General features: G+C 33.3%; 1 protein-coding gene across 4 annotated transcripts in view; it reads left to right on the forward strand.

Annotated features, from left to right (window-relative positions):
* LOC128214284 (cAMP-dependent protein kinase catalytic subunit 1) overlaps positions 1–9,839 on the forward strand; it is a 185,824-nt gene extending 175,985 nt beyond the window's left edge. For all 4 annotated transcript variants that reach the window (XM_052920673.1, XM_052920672.1, XM_052920675.1 and 1 more), the window contains 3 exons: positions 103–225; positions 4,859–5,023; positions 6,225–9,839. In XM_052920673.1, the coding sequence (XP_052776633.1) occupies positions 103–225; positions 4,859–5,023; positions 6,225–6,350 (414 nt within the window). In that variant the 3' untranslated portion in view covers positions 6,351–9,839. The remainder of the gene's footprint in view (positions 1–102; positions 226–4,858; positions 5,024–6,224) is intronic.
* The last annotated feature ends 1,337 nt before the right edge of the window (positions 9,840–11,176 follow it).

Genomic DNA, 11,176 nt, shown 5'->3' on the forward strand with positions numbered 1-11,176 from the left:
GCTAAACACACTCAGGCGCTTGCAACAATCAAGCTTACAGTGTATACTAAGAATTAAAGAAACCTACTGGATTCCACTTCAATTTGACTCTGTGTATTTCAGGGTTACAACAAGGCTGTGGATTGGTGGGCACTCGGAGTGTTGGTGTATGAAATGGCCGCTGGCTATCCCCCCTTCTTCGCAGATCAGCCCATACAGATCTACGAGAAAATTGTTTCTGGGAAGGTAAGGTGCTTTGTGGTAATTTATCTACATGCAAATGACATTATATTTATATTTAAAATATGTTACAGATGAAAAGAAAAATTAAGGTGTTGTCGTAACTTTTGTGAAATCATGTCATGGACTGAATCAAAATTTATATTGGTCGTAAGTAGGAATAATTAATTAATGTTTTAGAGTGTGAACGCCCAAAGTTTCTATTGCTGTTATTTTAAATGATGCTGAAAAAAAAGTTGTTTTCATACATGGAATTGTATTCTCATTATGTAGATATTAATGTTTATTTTCCTTAATCGAAATAACCTGTGGTAAATGCAGATGTATACACAATTAAATTCTTCAAAAAAATCCATCAACCTTAATTGCATTCATCTCAATATTTTTAATAGACACGCATCTATCTCAATTATGCAAATTACTATACATCAGAGTCAAAGTGATCTAGATATTGTAATCTGAAAAATGTCCTTTTTTCATGATAATTTCCATTTATTGCTAAGATAATGAGGAGTTTAGTTTTTTAAAAGCTAACTTAACCTGTAAACAAGTTGTTACTTAAGAATTAATTAAGCATGAATTTATCATAATTTTTTTTCTTTAATCCATGTAGTTTTGTAGACAGATGAGGATTTGTTTTGTTCATAACATTGAAAAAATATCTTGGCTTGGAAACAGTCTTTGTTTATGATTTCGAGATAATTTCATCAGAAATTCTTCAATTTCTAATATCATCAGTTTTTTATGTCGGTGGGGATTATTGTTTTATGAGTAATTGTAAGAAAAAAAAAACAGAAGAGAAATTGTACAAAACAAAAAATATCTTTATAATCGTGAGATAGCGTGATAGTGGGTGGAGTAACATTTATGTAACTCGTGATTGAAGCATTAGCGTGTCTATACACCTTAAAGGCACGCTCATGGCTTGTAAAATGCACTTCTTTTTATTACGAAATAAAGTATGGAAAATTATTAGAAGTTATATACAACTGACAGCTGGAACCCTTCAGCAAATGTTGATATTTGATCAAATATAGTCTTAACGTCTGATCAAAATTTTTAATCACGTTGATAATTTCATTGTTGCGTGATTGGTTGATTGACATTATCACGTTATGTTATTGATGTATTCTTAAAGGTCAAAATATCCATCTACTGTTTTATAAGTCCTTATCTTCTAACGGATAAGGCGTTGGTTTTCTTGACTTGACAGGCATGGGTTCGCACCCCACTAAAACCAAAATATTTTGTTATACTTGAATTTATTTATTTTTTCCGCAATTTCGATATTAGAGTTATAATAGAGTGAAAGAATGATTAAAGAAGTGTTTTTAGATGCATAACTGGGAAGAACTAGTTTAAGCGAGTCCCTGTTACGATTCTTGCAAAAAAGTACTAGTCTCTGATTTATGTTGTTGAGTTTGATATGAACCACAAGTACAGGGATTTGAAGGAATATTTGTAATGTAGATCAATTAAGAGCAATTTAAAACAAAGACAAATGAAATTCAAGAAAAAATGTTGCTTATGAGTCAGTGTTTTTGATGTTGGAGATTTTCATTTTAAAAACTATGCAAGTTTTGTTTAGGCAACTCGCTTGTCCGACTTGGTGACAACAAACCAAACTTGATTCATGTGAGTTTGGTTTGTGGTCACCAAGTCAGACAAGTGGGGTTTCTCTGGGTGCTCCAGTTTCCCCCACAGCACAAGATCACACTCTGGCTCAACATTGTGCCAACAAAAGCGATTAATATAAGTTGAAGCAACTTGTATCACAATCATTGTAGAAATAAATAAATTTAAACTTAACAAACTTAAGTTGTTTTTTCAGACTCACTTAGATCTATAACAAAAATCTTTGTGCAAAATTGCTTTTTCATTTTGATCCGGTTTAATATGATGGTGTTTGATCTGTTAACATCAATGAGAGAGCAATCATTATTCTGTAATCGATTAAGTTAAAAGAATTAAGACCGAGTAACAAAAAATAAAACTTGATTAAATGACTAGAGAAAATATGTACCTAGTTTCTTATTGAGCCATAAATAGAGTTGTTTTTAAGTGCTGACAGCTAGATCTGTTTAGTTAATGCATATTTAATACAATGACTTAGGTTAGTAAGAGTTCAATGGTGTCCAATTGTTTACTCCTCTCTCACTGTGATTTGTTTTGCGGTTAGAAATTAATGGTAGCTGAAATCAAAAGTAAAATGATCAAAAAAAAATATTAAATACAAGATTGCATACAGAATTAATATCATTTATGTCGGTAAACGCCTCATAATTTCTCATTGTAGTTTTCATTTTCATTGTAAATTTAATCAATAAGAAGCTTTAATATGAGTATGATAGCCCTCGATTATTCAGTAACCCACAAAAGAATATATAAGATCCAAGTTTATGCTTAAAGCTGCGCTCTCACAGAAGGACAGTTTTGGCATTGTGTTAAGTTTTTGTCTCAGAATCAGCTGATTTTGGCATCAATGCCTTCAATACAGTCATAAAAGATAACTCACAATAGAACACATCTCTATTGTTTGCAAAACACCAGAAAATTTAATTTTTCTTTAGCATTACTAACGCTTTTCGTCATAAGGCATCAATTTTGTGTGTCAATATTTTTGTGACCAGATCTTTTGTCAGCAGTCTTGTATCATTGGTTTCAAGACATTTACCCAAAAATGGCTCATTCCAAGACAATAAATGAAAAAAAAAACTTGTCATAACTGTCAATCTGTGAGAGTGCAGCTTTAAGAGTTCAATTTGTACAAAAAATGGAGAAGCACCATGAGGTGGCATTGCCATTATAAGTATTTATATCAGGATTATTCAGGGTCCTGTCAGTTGTATTCAAGTCAGTATTTTGGTCCATTTGAACAGAGGAAAAAAATACAATGGCACTTTTTTTGTCCTAATTCTGGTACACATCGAGTTAATCGATAAAAGTAATTGTTTTTCTCATGAAGTAAGAACTTTGTTATAAGGCTTTCACAGACATTTAAGGTCAGGGAGAATTCTGTACATTGCCATCCCATGAGAAAAATGAAGTAACACGATTGAAGTCTTGTCTCGCCATTTTTCAGAGGATTTTTTCTGCGCATTTTGCCACACGATCTTATGATCTCAAAGCCTGCATTTGTAGACACATAATTTATTTATATAGCAATCTTATTTCAATAAAAATTAGCTTTGTGAGATTACTTTTATTAAAAGTACTTATGTGTGATGATTCTGCAGCCAGTGACAAAGTTCCCTGATTATTCAATATGTCAGAGCTTGCAACCCTGGAGGTAACTAATTTAATTGCCAACAAAGGTATCAAGCTATTGCCAGGCAAATAAGATTATTCGGTTGGAATCCAAATTTCCCTGTGCAATGTCTGTGCCATGGCGGATAATAAAACTCTGACATAGGAAACCACCTTGCCTTTTAAACTTCCAATAAACAGTTACCTTATTTTCCTCAAAAAAATATATCTATTTTTAGCTCGACTATTCGAAGAATAAGGAGAGCTATACTACTCACCCAAGCGTCGGTGTCGGCGTCACCCCTTGGTTAAGGTTTTGCATGCAAGCACACATAGGTTAATATCTCAGCAACTACTTGAGGTATTGCATTGAGACTTTATACAATGGTACTCAACCATCCAACCTACCTAATTAACCAAGTTTGATAACTCTAGTTTGCATTAAATTCAAATAATGGCCCCTTTTTTATTCGACATAGAAATTCTGGTTAAGGTTTTACATGTAACCACTTTTAAGGCAATACCTCAGCGAATACATCATGTATTGCATTGAAACTTTACACACAGTCTCCCAACCATTTAACCTTCTTATTTAATCCAGTAAGATAACTCATCTTTCATATTATATAATTTTTGCCCCTTTATTATGCGACTTAGAAATTCTGGTTAAGGTCTTGCATGTTAGCACACATATGATAATATCTCAGCAACTACTTGATGTATTGCATTGAGACTTTATACAATGGTATTCAACCACCCAACCTAATTGAATAACCAAGTTAGATAACTGTGTTTTGCAAATAATAGCCCTTTATTATTACACTTAAAAATTCTGGTTAAAACTTTGCATGTAACCACATTTATGTTAATATCTCCGCACATCATGTATTGCATTGAAATCTAATCTAACAGTGATCTATGCATGTTTTGCCAAAACTTTTTAATCCTTACACTGAAAAGCGGCGGAATAGTCGAGCGCGCTGTCTCTGTGAAAGCTCTTGTTTTATTAAGACATAGGCAAGCAGTGGTCAAAATAAGCACAAGCCTGCAAGCCCTTCACTAGAAAATGATCTTTATAATAAGCTTTTGTTTTCGATCAAATTCTTAAATATATAGAATGTAATATATGTTGTCACTTGCATTTTCATGAAATAAATATGTTTAAACCAAGCCCTTCACTGTTAAAATGCTTTTCGGGCTTGCTTAAATTCTGGGGGTTATTTTGCAGCAGGACTTTCAAAAATGAAAAGCCAAACAGCAGAATATGAATTCAGGCTTGTTCATCCAAAACACTTGTTTTGATGACTGAGCAAGAAAAAATTTGTGATGAATATTTAGCCAAGAGAATGTACAAAATCAATTTAGGATAACCCAAGATGTTTGCTATTTGCAGGTTCGATTCCCATCACACTTCAGCTCTGATCTGAAGGACCTCCTGCGATCGCTTCTCCAAGTAGACCTCACCAAGCGCTTCGGAAACCTGAAGAACGGAGTGAATGACATCAAGAACCACAAATGGTTCTCCACTACTGACTGGATTGCTATCTACCAGAAGAAGGTAACATCTCATGGAAGTTTTCCATGTTGTACAGAAATAATTTTGCCTGCTATAAGGACTAATTTTGGTCCAAAACAACAAAGGTAAAAACTCACTGTTATACACAAACATTGTTAGTCATTCACAAATCTCTAAATACACACAGGAAATCCTTGAGGGTGATTAATTTGCTCTGTGTTAATGACTCTTTTATTATATCAAAGACAAGTTGACATCGTTGTCTTTTACTCATGTAAACAATTGTCACACTTCTGCTACATAGAGCCATAATCATCAAAGGATGTCATTGTTACTCTGCGAACCTATAAAATTACGAATTAATTAACCCAGTCATTCCTTCAGGGGGTGTTTTGGGGATGTGTGAATGACAAACCAGGTTTGTCTATTACAATTTTAACTGACAGAGTGGTTTTGTACTGAAATGGTTTTGTACTGAAAATATCACTTTTTTTAACCATTTTCTGTTACTGATATCAGTCACGCATGTTCAAAATCGGTCCAGACCTACAATTGTTGGGGTCTAGATGCCCTAATTCATCTTCATAATGAACAATTAATTACATGCATGAGTCTGAAACCTCTGAGCTCTAGGTGTCAACCAATGACACTTTTATTACGCCAATTATAAGTACTAATTGTTTATATTGTCAAGCTGTACTTTATAAATGACAGCATTCTATATCAGCTGTATTTTTATAACTGAACAGAACTGTTCTGTTCTGTATTTTTATAAAATTTAATTGTTCTGACCTCATTGTAATAATTATGATCTTGTTTATCAAGAAAAACAATAGGTGATTTTAACTACCCAATTATTATTTACCCTACATATTTGGTTGATAAAACATGTTTGAGCAAAAGTCGCATTTATGTAAATCTACTCAAAAAAATAGCAGAGAATATGAAAAAGTAACATCTAAATGATCATTGCAGAGAAATTTCTTTGGCAGTAATTCAATGGGATATATCCTTGTGTAATAGGTGGAATAGGCCTGAAAAATACATGGGGGAACCTGGCTTGCTGGCACTACTCATCTAAATAACACAATTTCGGATAAGCAAGCCTATCTCCTTATTTGTGAAAAGCATAAACAAACATAGCTATGTAAAAGTCAATTTTTTAACAAGCCTTATAAATAGGTATGACAAATCAGAACCTCTGTGAATATTGTTTGATTTACTTATACTTTAATCTCCCCAGGTGGAAGCTCCATTCATCCCCAAATGCAAAGGGCCAGGAGACACCAGCAACTTTGACGACTACGAGGAGGAGCCCCTCAGGATCTCATCAACGGAAAAGTGCTCCAAGGAGTTTGCCGATTTCTAGACATCTTGTGTGTACGAGTCACAAAGACCATTTTGTTGTTGATTAAAAAAAAACATGGTGTGACGCGTAAGCTCGTCATCGGACAGTTTGAGTGAAGCCTTGTGGGCGGTTGGTCGGAGTTAGCAAAAGTGGCTGCTGAGAAATGATGACAATGTCTCCAGATATAATCCAAATAATCATTCATTGTTTGGATATATTCTTTACCGTTCATATTGAAACAACATTGAAGAAGAATAGCCGATTCATGTGACATCTCTGGTCAATGTAATGGAGAAGAACCAGATGGATGTGGATTTATTTTACGACTGTCCTGTCTATTTATGAGTTTTTTTAGTGAATTCTTTTAGAATGTTTGATGGTTCAAGTATTAAACAATAATATAAGTGATTATAAAATTATTTATGAAGACATTTGTCAGCGAAGCTAGAAAATGTGCGAAGACATTTATTGGACATGGAAGGTTGCTTACAGTGGACGGACGGACGGCAAGGTTCCTTCCAGTGCAATGCTGTGAGCAGTGTGTGTGATTGTCTGATTACCTATATGATTGAAGCGTCCTTTCTGCAGTCTACTTTTTGGCCTGTTGATGTACCATCTGTATCAATATTTCTCAGCTCTGTATTCTGTTGTTACGGATACAGTCTGAGCATTATAAAAATTATATTGATTTTTACTATTTAAGGTTAAGCATCTGTTAAACTTACAGTCCTAAACTGACAATAACTTACTTAACAAATCAATTACCCTTTATTCCTGAAATTTTACAGAAATGGATTTATGACTTAGTACTTGATTGAAAAATAAATTGCTTGAGCTAGTACAATATGCTTTTATTGATCGTTTTGAACAAAGAGAAGTACTGACAACAACAGGGCATTCATTGTTTTTGTTTTATGCGTAACTTTTTAAACTCTGACATGATTTCTTGAAATATTTTTCTAGTTATTCCTTACATGTTAGGCCAGTTATGTTTGAACTTAGATTTGAGTGTGATAATGTTCTGTTTATGTTAGCAATAAAATCTTTAAAAGTCTGTATATTATGTAAGTCATCCGCGTTTTTACCATTTCCATCATATCTTTGTTATTGTGTCATACTTACATTTGGACATTGTCACAGGCAAGAGCAAGTAAAGCATGCTTGATTTAAACAAGGCACTTTTCCCCTTTTTCGAGAGGTTATAGAACACTTCATGTACAGGTAACATGTGGGTAACTTTTTGTGCGCTACATCATACAGGTAGATGTGGGTTATTTCTTGTGCACAACGTGTAAATGTGGATTACCGGTACTTTTTGTGCGCTACATCATACAGGTCCATGTAAATGTGGGTGACTTTTTGTGCACTTTGTCATTAAGGTACGTGTACCCTACACATGGGTTGCGTCTTGTGAACGATGTCATCCAGGTAAATGTACATTCTACAAGTTCAATCCCACATATGATGGCACAAGGAAGGGATTCATGCGATAAGCATACACATAAGTTTACAGTGAAGTTTGTTAACTAATTTATGAACCCAACTGTGGCTAATGCATAAAAGTGTAGATACACATAAGTAACTGTACACATAGTGTTTTCCAACCTCTCTATTGTATCTATATATATATATATATATATAGGTAGCAGGGTAGGTGTACTTCTTACAGGTTGACACAAGTGGACATATTAATTTTGTTTTTTGTTCAGTATATAATTGTTCAGTCTTGAATAAAAAGCAGTTGTTTGACAAGTTTTTACATGTATTACTTCTCCTTTCTGATTAAACTTGCTTTGTGCAAGTGAAAGCTGTATAGCAAATACAAAAATGAAATAAGTAGCTTCAATAATATGGTTGAATTGAAATACGTAGGGTGTAAATACTTTCTGGAATGACATCTTGCTGTAAATATTCATTAACCAGGCAGATTACTCTTTTTCAGTGTTGTAACTGTTAAAATGTGTATTTTCAACTGATTTGTACATTGAATAGCAACTTGGTGAAATTGAAATTAAAGGAGTAGTGTACTGTTTTTAATCATGTTACTACGGATTGATTTATTAAATTATTTATGTATTTTTGGCAATTTTTGAAAGGTTTGCTTGCTTTATAGTATAGTATATACTTGAATTGCAAGAACAAAGAATATATATATATATTTATATATAATTTCTTAAGTACAGTCGAACCCTGTTGGCTCCAATTCCTTGTTGGCTCGAACTTGATGTTAAGGACCGATTTCTATATACTGAATATCAGCATTCCTGTTTGGCTCCATTTTTCCGAGACTCAAGGTATTTTTGACGGTCCCTGGGAGTTGGAGCCAGTGGGGTTCGACTGTACCTAAGTCAATTACATATGTTAGAAACAAACAGAAAATGTTGTATGCCAAAAAAATAATTTGAAAGAAATAATGGATGTTTTGTTTTCAAGTAAAAAGTTAATATTTTGTACTGTTAAGTTGTGCAAATGTCTGATCATTATTGTCTAGAATCCTATGTAATCTGTATATCATTTAGTTGTATATGTTCAAATTAATTTAAATATTTGTCTGAAGGAAATTTCTTCTATCTGTCAAGTAAATGATTATAAACATGTATAGAATGAACTAATTTTATAAGTTTTTCATTTTATTGTGGTTGCATGATATTGTTTATATATATTGTTAGTTGTTTGCTTGTTAAAGTGCTTTTTCAATAATAATCTTCATACAGTTAGCTCCAGTGGTAAAAACTTAACTGTTTTCAACATTTGGAAGTTAAGACTTTAAGCTGTACTCTCACAGATATACTGTTTTTCCAACTTTTTTATATTTTGTCTTGAAATTAGCAAATGTTTGCGTAAATATCTGCTAACCAGTGATGAAAGACTGCTGACAAAAGATAAGATCGCAGATTTTCATATTTCCATTCCAAATTTAATGTTTTATGGCTTAAACTGTTACTAACGGTTTAAGAAAAATGCATAAAACATCAATTTTGGGTTGGAAATATGAAAAGCTGCGTTCTGATCTTTTTTCAGCAGTCTTTTATCACTGGTTTGCAGATATTTAGGTAAAAAATTCCTCGTTCAAAAACAAAAAATAAAAAAAATGTCAAAATGTTCAATCTGTGAGAATGCAGCTTTAAAGCCAGCCAGCCAGTTAAATGGTTAAGTGAAGCATTTTCGGAATCGAGAAAAAAATGGAAATTTGGAAATAATAGATAAATAAGCATAAATTGAATTATATTTTTTGTCTGGTTCAGCATATTATATCTGTATAATGTTGGTTTTCTAATTACTATCTGTTGTGGTCAAGAGGTTGGTCAAGCTTATCTATTTTGATTGATCGACGGCATTTAACCTAGTTGAGGTAATATTCATTGTTTGAAATCATTTTACAAACCTTGCATTAATCGTAACATGTGTACATGTTTTAAGCTATAGTATTAAATAGGAAATAATGTTACTGGTCATTAATTTCAATATAAATTGTAAGTCTTTTGGAAATAAAAGTTTCCACAATCTAAAGGCGTGTTTATTGTTGTTTTACCTACATCCAGACCCTTGATATTTTGTATCTAGCATATAACATAGCTGTAATCAAGTTTGTTTAAATTATGCATCTTGCGTCAAAACTGGGCCGCCCTAGGGGTCACAATTTCCTATAGACTGAAATAAGAAAAAAAGTATTTGTTTGAAACGGCTAGGTCCAAACCGTTGATATTTTGTATGAAGCATCAAATAGAGGTCCTCCTACATGTATCTTCAAATTATACCTTGGGAGACAAAATTGGTCAGACCTTGGGGTTCACAAGTTTCCTTAGGACTAATATAGGAGTCTTTGAAAATCCTCTTGTCTGAAACTGCTAGACCCAGACCCTTGATATTTTGTATGTACATGTAGCATCATACAGTGGTCCACCAAAGGTAAATAGCTTTGACATAGTTGAAATGGGTTTCAATGAACCTGTGGTTTCACAGGCCGTTCCAAGGCTGTACTCATTTATCAGCTATTTTGACAAGCATGTGGTGTTTGTATCTGTGTATGTGGTGTTTATATGTGTGTGTCTCTGTGTATGTGGTGTTTATATGTGTGTGTCTCTGTGTATGTGGTGTTTATATGTGTGTGTCTCTGTGTATGTGGTGTTTATATGTGTGTGTCTCTGTGTATGTGGTGTTTATATGTGTGTGTCTCTGTGTATGTGGTGTTTATATGTGTGTGTCTCTGTGTATGTGGTGTTTATATGTGTGTGTGTCTCTGTGTATGTGGTGTTTATATGTGTGTGTCTCTGTGTATGTGGTGTTTATATGTGCGTGTCTCTGTGTATGTGGTGTTTATATGTGCGTGTCTCTGTGTATGTGGTGTTTATATGTGTGTGTCTCTGTGTATGTGGTGTTTATATGTGTGTGTCTCTATTTCATTGTTGTTTGGGGGCTCTAAACAGGCTTTATTTTTGAATGTTAAAGTGACACTCTTATTCAAAATCAATAGATTCACAAACATAACAATCATCATTTTTGACTGATTAACCTTAAACTTCCTCCTAAATAATGCATTTATAGAAAATATTAATTTCTGATAACAAGATTGTTACCGTGTATTTAATAGCAGAAATTGCAAAAATATTAAATGATTGGTGAATGCTAAAAGATTTACTGTGGTATACTATTGTCTCGTAAGGTAGAAATACCGTGTTTTATGCTCATTTCTCTCAAATTCAACCTGTTATCCTTGATAAGAACCATTGTTTACAACATGTATTAATTTATTATTGAAGTTTAAAACAAAGTCATTAATTGTGGTAAACCTTATTGAGGAGTATGGGTGCATCTTTAATACTACTGGGCTAGTCCCTGTAGTTGAC

This window comes from Mya arenaria, chromosome 13, assembly GCF_026914265.1.
Source record: "Mya arenaria isolate MELC-2E11 chromosome 13, ASM2691426v1".
Lineage (NCBI taxonomy): Eukaryota > Metazoa > Mollusca > Bivalvia > Myida > Myidae > Mya > Mya arenaria.